Genomic DNA, 16,014 nt, shown 5'->3' on the forward strand with positions numbered 1-16,014 from the left:
GGACTGCTGCCCAGCTGGGCAGTGCTTGGGGCCTTGGGACCAGAATTCATGGCTGTAGGATCCCAGTAGGCAGCGGGATAGGGCCATGGGCAGCTTGTCTGGAGTGGGGGAGAGGGGGGAGGCTGGCTTCCTGCTCCTGTATGCACTTCCAGGGGGGCACGTGCCCCTCAGATCTGTGCACAGGGCAGGGGTGGATACAGATTGGCTGCTGTGGGCTTAGGCTTCCCACCCTACTACCTTTCCCTGGGGCCTCTGCAGCCTAGCTGGTGGGATCCAGCATGGCAGGGCCAGGTGGAGGAGCTCCTTGCCACTGCAAGCCCCGTGCCATCATGGGGAGGCGTCCCCAGCCCGCGTGGCAGCTGCTAGGGCAGCAGCATGGAGTTGTGTCCCTTGCTGCTGCCAGGCGGGCAGGGGTGCTTTGGCATGGCAGCATAGGGCTCCCACTGGTGGAGCCCCGCTCTGCCCTGCCACTCTGGATCCCACCCACTGGGCTGCAGAGGCCCCAGGAGGAGGGCCACAGGGCAGGGAGCCCTGAGCCTGCAGCAGGCAGGCCCCTGCACCCTCATGAGCTCCACTCTGGCCATGCCACCCACAAGGCTCTGTGCTCCACTCCCCTGCAGCAGCTGCTGACTCCCACAGGAAGCAACCAGGGCTCGAGAGATGCTGCAGGGGGCTGCAGACGTGGGTCCCTGGCCTCATAGTCCTGGCAGCTGGGGGCCTCCACCAGCAGGGCTGGAGGGAGGGCGGGGGGGTCAGGATGCTTTGGGTGGGGAGTGAGGGGCACCAGCAGGGCTGGGGAGGCTGTGGTTGGGAAATGAGAGGCACAAACAGGGCTGGGGAATGAGGGGCCTGGACCTGCGTCCTGGTGAGTCAAGGGGGAGCTCTGATTTTTCTATGATAAAAAACCCAAAATCAAATGCCAAAATTTATAGGTACTTAGAATTTTTTTTTTTTTACAGTGATTGAGGCACCGGTAGGCTTCCGGATGGCTGTAAAATTGTAAATATATCAATACAACATTGTGTTCAATTGGTATATCAATATAGCAATATCCCAGTGGGTGGGATCCAGAGTGGCAGGGCAGAGTGGAACTAGGTGGGGAAGCTTGTGCCATTGAGAGCCCTGCGCTGCCATGTCGAAACACCCCCTGCCCACTCGGCATCAGCAAGGGGCACAACTCCATGATGCTACCCTGGCAGCTGCCAGGCGGGTGGGGGAGGCTTCCCCATGATGGCACGGGACTTGCAGTGGTAAGGAGCTCCTCCACCTGACCCACTTTTTTTATATATATATGTGAAATACTTATAATGACATTGAGGGTACGTCTGCATTGATGATTAGGGTTGCACTAAAGCCTGTACCTGCCAAAAACCTATACTGCAAACCCCTTAGATCAACTCCTAGTACAGGGGCAGGCAGTTATTTTGGGCAGAGGGCCGCTTACTGAGTTTTGGCAAGCCATCAAGGGCCGCATGACAGGCAGCCCAGGGCAGATAAATATTAATTTTCTAAATTTTTTTAGGGGCCCCGCGGGCCAGATAGAATTTTGCCCACCCCTGTCTGAGGAGCAGTCCAGCTTTACTCTGGAAGTTTCACTTTCAAATATGAGATTGAGTCTGCTGTGCAACACCTCCTACCCTGTCCCTTTCTGATATGTTTGGAACTTAGCTGGCTGTGCAGAGAGGAGAGGAAGAAGAGAGAGGAGTCCAAAACAAGTCTGCCAACAAGACCCCACAATCTCTGTTTTTGACTTCTGGTCTGGACCCCACTCTCTCTTCCTCCTCTCTCTCCTGCTCTTGGGAAGAAGTGTGTCCAGAAGGAAAGACAAGCAATCTGTGTATTGATCACTAGAATGGCTGTGCTTCACCAATGAGAAGCACAAAAATGGACTGCTATAGTGTAAATAATAAGTTATAATATAGATAGGGAATGGCAGCTCACGTGTCACTGGATGGTTGATGGTGATTCAAGGCCAACCCTGATTGGCCTTGATGGTGATTCAAGATGATTGAACCAAGGCCTTGATGGTGATTCAAGGCCAGCCCTGAATGTAAGTGTATATATTCTTGATTTCACAGAGATTTTTAAATGAAAATTATTTACTGTGGACTTCGGAATAAAATCAATTAAATGTAAAGTATATTCCTTTTAAGACGCTATTGACATGTACATGACAATATATCATTTAGATTAGTTGGGCCCACGTAGCTGTTGCTTATTTGATTAAAAACTCAGGAAAACAGTGCTTTGATGAGCCCCAATCAGGCCCTCTTTTTATTATAGAGGTAGTGACCCTTTTCTCATTGGAAGCTTAGATTCTGTTAAAAAAAAAAATAAATAAATAAATAGGGTCATTAACACAATGCTGGATCAATATGATATAATGTCCAGTAATAAACTCCATCTACTCACTGCACATATATTAACTAATAGAATTGTTTTGTAACATGTCTACTTTTAGGCATTTTTCAACTTTAGTAATAATATCATAAATCAAATATAGTTTCAGGGATGCTGGAGCATGAAACTATTCAAGGGGTCTCAGGGGTGAAGCCAACAGGGCTGCGAAAGAGAACATCCAGCATTGCTGATGAAGGGACCTACACATTGGACTCTATCATTCGCCAGCTGAATACCTTCCACTCAGTGATGTGTCAGCATGGAATGGATCCAGAGTTGATCAAGCAGGTAGTCAAGCAGATGTTTTATATCGTTGGGGCTGTGACCCTGAATAACCTTCTCCTGCGCAAGGACATGTGTTCCTGGAGCAAAGGAATGCAGATACGGTAAGTCATTGAATTGCCATGAAGTCCTTGAATTCCACATAGTTGTTTAGTAACAGTTGTACTTTTAACATTTATTCCATCTCAAAGAAAAGCATGTTGGACTCTCCTACATTGGTTTTGAAGGTTTCCTGCTCTCAATATCTTGTTAATCAAGAATCATTATTTAATATAAGTACAATTCTTGGCTATGCAAGCAAGGCTTGCATAGGTGGGAAATGGGCAGAGAGCAACATTATTTCCCTTTCATCCTACAAGTAAGCATCAGCACACCAACTCAGATAGACCACAGATAGCTATTGCAAAGCTAGGGGGAATGGCAAATAAGATTCACTGTTCAAGCAGATTCCTTCAGGGTTTGTAGCTCAGAAGATGGACACTGTGGTCAGACCAACTGTTGTTCCCCCGGGTTATTTTTTTGTAGAATTTGATGTCTGTTGTTCAATTCTTTATTTGCATACTGTTTGCATAGTTGTTTTCTGATAACTGAGCATCCAAATCCCCTAAGTGCTTTAAAAATCTTGGCCTACATTTATAGAGGCAAAATCCTGCTCTTCTGTCCATGCACATTGATCCTTTTGATTAAGGAAAAATTTCCTGTCTTGGAAAAATTAATCATGAAAATAAAATTGAGGGAAATTAAGAGTTGCCCTGTATGAGAGAAGTGCATAACAGCAACAAAGAATATTCATTAGTGAAACAAAATATAAGCTCTTTGATTTGGTCAGACTTTACAAGTCTAAAAGGTTTTCACTTTTAACAGGTACAACGTGAGTCAACTTGAAGAATGGCTGCGTGACAAAAATTTGATGAATAGTGGGGCTAAAGAAACACTGGAGCCTCTCATCCAGGCTGCACAGTTGTTGCAGGTGAAAAAGAAAACAGATGAAGATGCAGAAGCTATCTGTTCAATGTGCAATGCTCTGACTACTGCACAGGTAATCCAACGCTCAAACATCTAGTCAGCTGCTACATTAGAATGTGCCCCAAAGCTGTGCATGTTGTAGGTCTACTTGTGCTCCCATCACATGTGGATTGAATATTTAGTCTCTTATTGTTGTAAATAGCATAATTAAGAAGGAGGAAAAGAGGGAATTGTCTCTCTCGAGGCTAGCATTTGTAATAAGTTCCACCTGGAGGAAAAAGCAGATCACAATGATTGTCCAATGTTCAGAATATGATGTGTGTGCATTCTCGCCTCTTAAAATAGTTACACGTGTACAATACCTAATTTTAAAAAAGTCATATCCCTAATGAAAATCTGTGCAAAACCCATGTTACTCAGGGTTTGATTCTGACAATATAGAGGCAGCAAGAAAGAGATGCAAATCCACTGTGTTACCACATGCCATTGAACTGCTGAACTCTGATCAGAAGTGCAGAAATACTGCTGGTTTTGCATTATAGGGAAAAATTCTACTTTCAAAAATTCTAAGGAGAATCATGTGAAAAAAGTTACAGAGAATTGTGTTTGGGCTAAATACATTTATGTCCTATCATTTTAACTATTTTTGCTGAAGTCCCTTTTCTTGATTTTGGGACTTAGTCCTACATTTGGGACAGAAACTTGCTCACTTTGAAAGCACTGGCAGTTTTTTACCCTTTTTCACAGGAGCAGGGTGAAGTCCTAAGTCTTGAACCAAAATTCAGTAAAGGAAGTATCAAAACTATTAATTTTTAGTGGGCATAAAATAACATTTATTTACTTATTCTTTATTTATTGTATTATCTGGCAGTTTATGCAGTGTGCTGAGCACTTTTTCCATACAAACATGAAGAACAGTGGTTCCTGCTCAAGAAAGCGCACAGTCAAAGGAGGCAATCTGAGTCTTAAACTTTTTATGTCATAACATCTGTTTATTATAATTTTCCTTGTTTTTTTATTGTAAATTGCCCTAAGCCTTTTCTGGGGAGGACAGCATATAAATCTAATAAATAAGTAAGCTAAAATAAATAACCTAAAAGAATATATAATAAATATATAAAATAAATTGCAATAATTGTAAACAACTCCTATTGAAAGGTAATTATTTTTAAATGTTGTTAGAAACAGGATGTGTAGTTCCATAGACTGAATCAAGAACTGTTACTTTTTTTGCAGATTGTAAAAGTTCTGAATTTGTATACTCCAGTTAATGAGTTTGAAGAAAGAGTCTTGGTATCATTTATACGTACGATACAGGTAAGACCATATTTTTTTTACCATAAATTGTTCAGATAGTTCTACAAGATTGTGAACCAAAATGGGTTATGCCATAAAGTTCAGTAATCTATTCTAAGTAAAGCAGGCTTATTAGTTGCATTTCTTTTTCTTCTAACCTAAAAGTTAAACCAGTTATGGGATTTTTTTAAGCAGTCACAATTTTGATTGCTATTTGCAGATTTAAATGAACTGCAATATTTTATTGCTGCTTCCATCACTTTTTCTATACTTTTTAAAATGAATTAATTATGCCTGATTTTCAAATTATTTCCTTTTGTTCTTGTGTAATTTTGCACGTGCACACTCCAGTAATTCCCACTTGTCAAGTATTAACATTTTATTGTGTGAAAGTGCTGAAATTTAAAGTCTATTTCTTCAAGATGTATTCACACAAGAAGTCAATTTGAGAAGACTTAAAAAATTGAGCCAGTCATGTCAAAGCTTTAAATGTGGTTCTTTTTGGAAAGAGCTAACAAGAAAGAAAATACTGACTGCAGCATTTTATAACTTCAAAGGGTGGGCAATTTAAAAAGCAATTTTAAAAATTAAGTGGTCTTTCTGGGTTTGCTGAGAATATAATGGCATTTTTAGCATAAAAGAGGAGACTAACCAAATAACTGAAATGAAACAAAATCATGTTGTTTGCCCTATAAGTAGTTCAATTAACATTTCCTGGACAAGTTCTTTGCCACCTTCTTCAAAAAAATCTAAATGTTAATCTAAAAAATCTAAAGTAAAAATATACTGGCCACAAGCTACTCAAAGCCCACATTAGCTTGTGGGTACAACTGTTTCAAAGGGTCCATATCAAGTCGCCAAATGTATACGATCTGTGTTTTTCATAATAGTATTTATCATGAGAAGATTCAGTGAAAATCAACCTTCTTCAAGAACTTGTGTTTCTCTTTACTATTTGCTTTCTCAAAAGAATATTTAAGGTTGGCAGAGTAGTGGTAACTGCAAATGAAATAACACTGTTCCATATGCAGTGTGCAGTTAATTTATGGAACTTGTTGCCACAGGAGGTTGTAGAGGCAGATAATATAGCCAGGTTCAAAAAGGCACTAGACCAATTCATAGATCATGGGTCCATTAATAGTGAGGAAACGGAACAGGCTGGGATGTTTCCTCCAACTTCCCTAACCCAGGAACCCAGGAAGGTGTTTGATCAAGCCTGCAGAGGTGCACTCCAACAGAGGGATAGGTTGGCAGAGAGCTGCATCCTCTGCAGTGCCCCCGTGTACTGTGGAGCCTGCTGCTCTGCTGCATCTGGGCTTCTCCTCACTACAGAGGAGTGGGAATCTGAAGCAAAGTTCTATATAGACAGCTGGTTTCTAGGAGTGGGCAGGAAGGGCAAAGACTTGTGGTCTGCAACGATGGTCAGTTTTGGCTCATGCCAGCAAAAAGTTGCTGATCCATGTTGCATATATATACCCATTCATATGCTCTCCTGCTAAAGCATCTACAGAGTAGTGAGTTAGATGGACTATTAGTCTGACTCAATGGCACTTATGTTCCAGTTACAAAGAGCAGTTTTTTATATCTATATGTATCTACATATATATATAAAGTTACTTAGTTTCAGCATGATTATTTTTAATTTGCTTTCTCCAAGAGGTCAAATAATAACTCTGTCTATTTCTTTTCCTTTTAGATGCGTTTACGAGACAGAAAAGACTCACCTCAGTTGCTAATGGATGCTAAACATATTTTTCCTGTTACTTTTCCATTTAACCCATCCTCTCTTGCATTAGAAACCATTCAAATTCCAGCCAGCTTGGGTTTAGGATTCATCTTGCGTGTCTGAACCTAAAGATGCACTGTCAGCTGTTGACATTGAGTCTGAAATCTTAATCCATTAAAACATAGTGAGCCACTGAGAACACATTTTTTGAAAGAGCAATATGTATATGCCTAGGCCTTTAGTATTGGGCAGCTGGAAAACTATGAAACTGTACTGCAGCAAAAAAGCTGATAGAAAGTGTTTATTTGCATCAGTTATTGTTTTTATGCAGACATATTGTTTGTTATGTTTCCAGAATATGCATATAGGTCTTGGGCAAAAATTGTGTCTTCAGCTGCATAGAGACATTTTTAGATCTTTAGTAACATATTTAAATAGTGTAAATTAAAATCCATTCATGACCTACTCATAGGTGAGGACTGATAAGGACAGTCATAATGCTATAAATAGAGGACTTAAGTAAGGCATTTTGTAGTAGAATACATAGTCACTGAGAATCTGTTATCTTTAAATCATCAAAACTGGAATGGGGAAACAAAAACTGGGAATATAAAATAATTTGTTAATTGGCTTCCTTATTTTTGTCACTATGACAAATTATGGAGTGTTTAAAAAGTCTTTCAGCTTACTATATGGTATAACATAGGTGTTCATTTGTTAGTACAGTGGTTTACTAAGCCTATTAAATTGCTGCTGCATATTGTGTTCTTTTAAATGTACGACAGTATCCTTTTAGGCACTAAATATTATGAAACTTCATTTTTTTTATTATTGACTTTGTTTACAGTCCAGTGCAATCCTTTCTTTTAACTGGATTTATGCAAGTGTCAAGAAATCATCTGTAAAGAAAAATGGTGACTAAGCACAAGTAGCACACTGGAAGTTATACGATAGTTTACTTTAAAGCTATCTTTTCTTAAAAGTAGTTTACTAAAAATATTCAGTGTCTTGAGGCAAAATGATCAAACGTCAATCATTTTTTTAGTATTTATTTAGATTTTGTAGTTTGTCAAGCTTTTCCTGTGTTCGTTTGTAGTCCCCTGAAGTGTCAGTGTTGTATTTTCAATATCATCATCCATTTTTTTCATTGCCTTTTTTGACATATCATCTCAAATACTTAGAATTGAAAGGAGACATTTTTTGATTGAGAATTCCTTGAGTAGTCCAACACATTACTTTACGGATATACTGGCAATCAAAAACACACACCAAACACTGAATAACTGAGAGAGAAACTTTTTGAAAACTAAGCTTCTGTGTCTGTCCATATAGTGCATGCATGAAAAATAGTTTTAACAGGTTCCATAAAGTATTCTGTAAAGTATTCTGTGGTGTCAGAGATACAGCTTGGGCTCCTGGAAGGGCCAGGAATTTGTGGGGCAGGGTGAGCAGGGGTGAGACCCTCTGCCAAAATCCTGGATACAGAGCCCTGCTGGGGATGTGTTTTGGCGGTGGCAGGTCAAGTGTTAATCACTGTAGCTGCCTCAGCTGACACAGCACTGCTTGCCCCACTGCCGCCAACATTCACTCAACTACCAGAAGTAGGTTCAGATCTGGCCTGGAAGAGCTGAATGAGTTTGACACTCCCCACTGTAAAGATGTAAAGTGCAGTGGCAAAATGAGTTGTTCTGGTACTGTGCTTTCTGTCAGAGAGAACGTGTCCGTGCCCCCCCCCCCCCCCAAAGTCTCAGACCTTGCTCCAGTGTGGAATTCAAATTTCAAAATGTGCAGCAACAAGTCGGAGGCCTTGCTTAACTTTCTGATTCTGAATTTTAAAAGGTATGGTCAGTGACATATGGTTCAATATACATATGAAAAAAGCATTACTCCGTTTGTGTACAATATTTCTAGTGTATTATAAACATTAGTAAGTTTAATGTTAACATTAACTTCTTCAGAAATATAGAGAAGTAATCTGTAGGTACGCTGTTAGAATGTGCTGATACTAACCAGTTTACCTGCAACCTTAAAGAATTTTTTTTTTTTATCAGTAAAGGAGACCAGTAAATTTCAGTTGTGTTTTCCTTGAGAAAGACATATAGCTTTATATATGGTGGCTGATAAAATGTGTAATAAAGAAAGCTTGACCTTTTTTCAGTACCATTTTGAAATACATATGTCTTTATTTCCTAAAAGCATGCCACTTTTTGCTTATTGCTCACTACTGATAAATTCAGAAACCTTAAAAGAAGCATCTTTATATTTTGGATGCTCTTTGCTAAATTATTTAAATTATTTGCTTATGCAAAGTAAACCAAAAGCTTTTCACTCAAATATGTTTGTTGTTTAATTTCTGAAATGAACAGTACTGTATGTTGTCCCCAAATACAGCATAATGGCATGTCGTATTAACGTTTCAAACTTCAAAAGATATTTGTTACTATGTAATGACAAATCAGTCTCATCCAGTAACAGTGTAAAACCAGGAAATAGGGAAAAATAAAATCTTTATACACCTATTGAAAGAAAACTGGCATTACAGTATGTTTTTACTGTAGATCATAAATATATATATCTAGTATTCAAACATTCAGCATATGAAACTATGACTAAAATGTATTTTTGTTTATTTTTAAAATCTGTTTACCTGTAAAAAGCCTTACTGTATCTTGTTTCCTTAACAAAGTAGTTGTTATTTATAGGTATTATCCGTAAACTCAGTGATTTAACTGGTGTTACTTTTATATCACATTAAAAGTGTGTGCTGCTTGACATGTTTTAAAGGAAAATGTTTTTAAGTTGAAATAGATGCGTGTTTGGTAAATCATCTAATATTTTACATAACAGTATTTTACATGCACTTTTCAGAAGTAAGAATTTTAGTGATGGTGTATTATATTAAAAAAAAAAAATCTTTTACCTTGGGTTTAAGGTCTCTAAATAACCATGGGAACTAACACACAAGCCTCCTTTAACAATTTTCCTTTTCCTTTGAATCATGGTTACGCTCTTTTAATGTGGACATATCTTTTATATTTTAATTTATTATCTATCGGTATGGTAGATTCTGTTGGATACTGGAAAAGTTAATTTGTCAATGTCCCCTTTGAAATACACAACTAGCCTAAAGATGTTGCACAATATTTACCTCACTGAGGTCTAGTCAGACTTTTAGGATGTAAGCTCCTGTCAAATTTTAGCAAATTGCTACCCAGACTTTAATCTGGGATGAAACTTGAAATACTTAAATGTTTTGCTTCATTTAAGTGTGATTATATAGTCTACTTGATCAGAAAAGGAGAACAGAGGTATACTACATTTGTGGAAAGTTGATTTATATCCATTAACATTTATTCCCCACTTAGAAACACCAGCATTTGAAGGATGAAGGTCTATTTCATTTAAGATTTAAAATTTCAAAATACACATTTAAAAAATGCCATACAAAAAAGAGAGAATTATGTCTTTTTTTTTTAAGATGCTGATAATACATCTGATAATAAAGCCTTTAAACAGAGGTTTTCACTAGATATGTCTACAATACATAGATGAAAACCAAAACAATATCAGAATGACATAAGCTCTGAACTGTTGTAGTGTCTGATGTTGTACTTAGTAAATGTGTGCATCATAAACACTGTATCCTATTAGCTATCACTGAAAAAAATGTCCAAATAAAAATACAACTCTAAGACTCTGTTTTTGGTTTTTGTGAATACGTAAAATATGAGACCATTGCAGACAAGCTGGACCCTTATAGGTTGATGTGTTAGGACCCTGTGTACTAGGCCCAAATGCTCTCATTTTGGGGGGTTTCCTGTTTTTGTTTTTGTTGTGGGTTTTTCTTCTTTTCTTTTTTCTTGGGGGGGGGAGCGGCAGTTGGCCTAAATAGGCTGCAACATTATTGTTTCTTCTCTAAAACTCTCTGACACTGCTGTCCATGTGCCCAGCTCTCCTCATCCCCTAAGAGCAGTGTTAGTCCCCTCAGACTGTCAGTAGTTTCACCATGCCCTTCAGTCATGTGGGCAATTGAGTTTTCAGGTTAATATTCCAGTGGCACATGGGAGATATGGCACGCTCACTGCACACACAAACTTTGCACAGGATTATAATGCTAGTTACTCTTCACTTAGATACAAATACACAAATCGAGACAAAATAATAAACCCAAAATGTAGTCCCTTGCCTTGATTTACCCACTGCTCTGAAGCAGTCTGATCCTTTGCTGTGTCCAACACATGAAGCTTGTATATCTCTGCCCTAAGTCAGTCTGCTTGCTTTGATCTTCCTTGGTCCTGCAGTTAAGCTACTCTCCCCTCTCTGTTATGGAAGTATGCCAACTCTTCCTTTGACCTAATGCTGCTTATGTGGTACTGTGAGTCTTGTTTTATATGCTAGCTTTATCGTGTCTGTCCCTTTGTTCTGTTTAACTCTCCCTGCAGAAAAAGTTGGGAGGCTAACTTTTTCCTAATTCAGTGAACTTCCTGAGCACACCTATTTTCCAGATAGGTTAACCCTTAATAAGGTTTACAAGTTCCCATTGCCTCTGGTCTGGTGAGCATGGTGTACAGGCCCTGTCAGCAAATGGTAAATTTAAAAATGCAGCAATTTCACAATAGCACTATCCAACTCATTGGGAATTTTTCTATTAACCTTAGAGGGAGTTAGTTTTATCTCTGTGGGGTGTGTGTATATAGATTTCATAGATTTCTAGGGTCGGAAGGGACCAATTAGATCATCAAATCCAACCTCCTGCTCTGGGCAGAAAGGAGCACAGGGGTCAAGTAACCCCAGCCAGGTGCTTGTCTAATCTCCTTTTAAACGCCTCCAAGGTAAGGGAAAGCACAACCTCCCTTGGAAGCCCATTCCATAATTTGGCAACCCACACCATAAAGAATTTCTTCCTGATGTCCAATCTAACCCTACTCTTCATCAGTTGATGGTTGTTGTTTCTAGCAACCCCGAGAGGAACCCTGGTAAACAGTATTCCCTATTCCCTGCTGACCCCCACCCCACCCAATGAGTTTGTAGACAGCCACAAGATCACCTCTAAGCCTTCTCTTGCAGATTCAGGTCCTTCAATCTGTCTTCATAGGATCTTACCCTCAGGCTTGCAACCATACAAGTGGCCCTCCTCTGAACCCTTTCCAGGTTATCCAGATCCCTCTTGAAGTGCAGTGCCCAAAACTGGATGCAGTGCTCCAGCTGCAGTCTCACCAATGCTGCATAGAGGGGAAGTATCACCTCCATAGACCTGCTTGTGATGCACCTACTGCATGACAGAGTGTGGTTAGCCTTACTTATTGCCTCAGCACATTGGTGACTGATGTTCATTTTTGCATCGACTATGACTCCCAAGATCCCTTTCCCCTGCTGTGCTACTTAGAATGGTATTTTCCAGTCTGTAGGTGTATTGGTGATTCTTTCTCCCCAGGTAAAGCACTTCACACTTACCTTTGTTAAACTGCATCCTGTTCTGTTCTGCCCACTTCCCCAGTCTGTCCAAATCTGCCTGAATTCACTCCCTACCCTCTGGTGTGTTTACTATACCCCATAATTTCATGTCATGTGCAAATTTGGACAGAGTGCTTTCTACACCCTCGTCCACATCACTGATGAAGATACTGAACAGCACTGGTCCAAGGACAGAGCCTGGTGGGACATCACTGCCCGCATCTCTCCAGGTAGAAACCGACCCATCCACCACCACTCTGTGCATCCCATAAGCCAGTTTTCCACCCACCTGACTGTGAAAAAATCCACATCCCAGCTACTTAGTGTTGCACCCAATTCTTACAAGTAAATTGTGTCAAAGACCTTTTTAAAATCCAAGTAAATAATCTCTACCTCTACTCTTGCATCTAAGCACTTTGCAACCTGGTCATAAAAAGAGACTGGGCTAGTTGGGCAGGATCTGCCTGCTATAAACCCATGTTGGTTGCCTCTTAGCATTGTATTACCTGTTAGCCCCCCACAAATGTGATCCTTTATGCTTTTTTCTAAGGTCTTGCAAAGAATAAAATTGAGGCTAACCAGCCTATAATTTCCTGGGTCCTCCTTCCTCCCCTTCTTGACAATGTGGACCACACTGGCCCTTTTCCAGTCTTCTGGGACCTGTCCTGAGTGCCACAAGCACTCAAACGATTTCACCAGTGGTCTTGCTATGACGCTGGCCAATTTCTTTAGTACCCTTGGGTGAAGATCATCGGGGCCTGCTGACTTGAATATGTCCAACCCCTCCAACTGCCCCTTCACCAGGTCAGCGCTAACGGTTGGTGAATTGGTATCTCTCTCAAGCCAGACCGAAGTCTTGTTGGGAGGAGCGTTTGTATCCGTGACCAGGAACACAGATGCAAAGAAATAATCATTTAAGAGTTCAGCTCTGTCCATCCTATCTTTTACGAGTTGCCCTAGTCCATCCTGTAGCGGCTCTATGTTACCTGTGCTGCCTTCTTGCTCCGTATGTACTTAAAGAAGGACTTTGTGTTACCCTTAGTCTTTGTTGCCAGCCTGAGTTCCATTTCTGCTGTGGCCTTCCTCACTGCTTCTCTGCAAGCGCCAGCCAAGCGGTATGCTCCTCCTTGGTGGCTGTTCCTTGCTGTAAGCCTCTCTTTTCCCCTGTAGGCTCTCCTAGATTTCCCTGCTCAGCCAAGAGGGTTTCTTGGCTCTTTTGCCTCCCTTTATATGTACAAGGATGATGCCCCTCTGTGCCTGCAGCATCAGTCCCTTAAGAAACTCCCAACTCCCCATGTTCTTACCCCTCAGCCCCCCTCTAAACGATCTCCTGAGCTCACTGAAATTGGCCTTCCAGAAGTCTAGCACTTCTGCCCTACTAGTTATTTTTCCTACCTTACTCCGGATAGTGAATCCTATCAACAGGAGATTGCTACCCCCTAGGTTACCTTGTACCTGCACATCCCCCACAACGGAGTCCTCCCCTGTGGCCAGCACCAAGTCGAGTAAAGCATTTCCCCTAGCGGGACTGCATCCCTCCTGCGGGCAGGCTGTTATGTGCATGCTGCGCGTTTCCTAAAGATTTCCCCAAGATAAATTGTTCCATTGGTATGAACAGCTGTAATGAGGCACAAAACTAGTGCCTCCGTGTACAGTAATACCTATGAAAGTCAAGCAAGTTAATACTGACATTTTATTTGGTTTTCCGCTTTGAGGTATGCACTGACTGTTGCACTTGTTTATTTTGAAGGCTCGTTTTAAACTCTTTTCCTGTCCTTTGTGCTTTTGAAAATCTCCTCTCCACCATCAAGCGAGAGCACAGCCCGTCCTCACCCGGCCGCAGCTTGCGGTTTGAGATCCGTCGGATCCTCCCCGCCACGAGGAGCCCGCGGCGCGGCCGCCACCGCGACCGCCTCGGAGGTGCCGCCGGACCTCGTCTAGACATGTTTCACACGAGTCCGGAGGCGGCGCTCGGGCTGGGCTGGGCTGGGCTGGGCGCCCGCGGCAGCGCCCCTGGGGCCGGGCCGGGGTCGCAGTGACAGTGCTGGGGCGGGGCGGCCTCTAGTCTCGCGCCTCCCCGCCTCGCCTCGCCTCAGCGCTGCTGGGGTCGGGCCGGGAGCACCTGCCACAGCTGCTCGCCCATGGCGCTGGCTGAGCTGTACACGCAGGTGAGCGGGCGGGAGCCGGGCCGCGCCGGGCCGGGCCGGGGTCGTGGTCTCCGCTCCACAACTGTAGCGGGGCTGAGGCGGGGGGTGATGGGCTCGCGTGGGGCCGGCCGCAGCCGCCGGGCGGGAGCGGGTCAGGGCTCAGGCCCCAGCGCTGTCCGCCAGCCGCTTGCTGCAGTCTTCCGTCTTTCTTTCATTCGTTTGTATCCCGCGAGAAGCACTTCCCCCAGGGGCTGCGCTGAATGCGTAGCGCGACCCCCCTCAGGTGGGCAGGGGCGGGCCGCCGAGGACAGGCCCTGCTGTCACCAGAGGACGCGCTCGTCTCAACACCAGCAGTGCCCCTGCGCTGCTTGGGACCACATTTTGCTGCTCCTGCTGCGTTTCCCCTGGTGCTGGGACCGGAGTAGGTGACGGCTGACTAAGAGGCCTTGAAGTGAAAGACTGCTAAGTGGCGTGGGGAGGACCTCGAGAGCAGAGGGTGGGGAGGCTGCAGCAAAGCGAGACTGAGGGGTTTGTACCTGCTTGGGGATTTATGCACATCACATCACTCATACGCAGGTAGCCAGAGTTTGTTACCGTGTAAGCAGTAGGCAGCACATTAGGATTTGTGTCTTTTTACCCAGGTTAGTGAATCGCAAGCGTACCTCCTGTATGGCAGTGGAGGACTGCTGCAGGTGATGTATAGGTGTGAAGGCCTTCCGGGCTGTTTTAATTAGCAAACACAGAGGTTTATGCAAGTCCATGCTGTTTAAGTAGGTAACGCAGTTAGGGAAGTGAGAAAACTGTTTTGAAGCATAAATGATAGTGTGAATGCTGAGACTTGGATTCCTCCCAGCTGATACTGGAGCGTCCTTTGCAAGTCCCATCACCACTCTAATCTGTAGAAATTATCTACCTTTATAATGTGATTTGGGTCTGAAAAATGAAGTTTATGTATATTTTAATAAATGCAGACTGCATGGCCAGTTCTTGTTCCCCACAAATGTGACTTGCATTGCCCTGGAGGCGCAAGCTTCACGCAAAGCACCTTCCTGGCTGCCGGTACGTGGGCTACTGAATGGCACAGCAGAGTTGGGTTGTAAGGGCTGTGGTATATTTAGGAGGGAAGTGCACCACCATGCTATATTTGCTGGACTGATTTTCTGTTCCTTCTACGGATTTGCATTTAACTTCAACTTAAGCTGCTGTAAATCCTAAGAACTCTTAATGAACTTAACTGAATTACTCTAGACCAACAACGTAACTCGAAACAGGATTGAAACTAGGTCATTAAACATTGATTTCTGTTTCCTTCCAAAGGGTGCATACTGTATTATGCCAGGCAAGAAGTTCATAGCTAAATAATATGTAATAACTTTCAGTGAGCTAGTACAAGAAACTTAACAATAGGGAGTACTACTCATAAATTATTTTTGAATCTCCGATTCCTATATGTCAGTGTCTATATCAGGAGTTGAGGACAACTTTACTTAAGTGTTTTACTGTTAAAAATTAAATAAAAAGGAAGAAATAAGACTTAAATATTTGGTGATATGATACAGTCTGTACCATGCAAGACAGAGAGACATTCTTACCTCAAAAATTTTAAATAAAAATACACAAAGGACCTACAAATGCTTAATTATGTGCTTAATTTAGGTATGCAAGTAGTCCATTAGGTAAAGCACATACATACCGTATTTTTCGGACCATAAGACGCACCCCTCCTGGAGCCTCAGTCTCCGC

General features: G+C 42.2%; 2 protein-coding genes across 12 annotated transcripts in view; both read left to right on the forward strand.

The window, feature by feature from the left end:
• The window catches only part of MYO5A (myosin VA), a 193,418-nt gene extending 183,056 nt beyond the window's left edge, over positions 1–10,362 (forward strand). For all 10 annotated transcript variants that reach the window (XM_019533553.1, XM_019533557.1, XM_019533559.1 and 7 more), the window contains 4 exons: positions 2,504–2,786; positions 3,547–3,721; positions 4,885–4,965; positions 6,641–10,362. In XM_019533553.1, the coding sequence (XP_019389098.1) occupies positions 2,504–2,786; positions 3,547–3,721; positions 4,885–4,965; positions 6,641–6,793 (692 nt within the window). In that variant the 3' untranslated portion in view covers positions 6,794–10,362. The remainder of the gene's footprint in view (positions 1–2,503; positions 2,787–3,546; positions 3,722–4,884; positions 4,966–6,640) is intronic.
• A 3,872-nt stretch (positions 10,363–14,234) lies between these two features.
• MYO5C (myosin VC) overlaps positions 14,235–16,014 on the forward strand; it is a 58,391-nt gene continuing 56,611 nt past the window's right edge. For both annotated transcript variants that reach the window (XM_019533564.1, XM_019533565.1), the window contains exon 1: positions 14,235–14,292. In XM_019533564.1, the coding sequence (XP_019389109.1) occupies positions 14,266–14,292 (27 nt within the window). In that variant the 5' untranslated portion in view covers positions 14,235–14,265. The remainder of the gene's footprint in view (positions 14,293–16,014) is intronic.

The sequence above is a fragment of the Crocodylus porosus genome, unplaced genomic scaffold, assembly GCF_001723895.1.
Source record: "Crocodylus porosus isolate Cpor-Errol unplaced genomic scaffold, CroPor_comp1, whole genome shotgun sequence".
Lineage (NCBI taxonomy): Eukaryota > Metazoa > Chordata > Crocodylia > Crocodylidae > Crocodylus > Crocodylus porosus.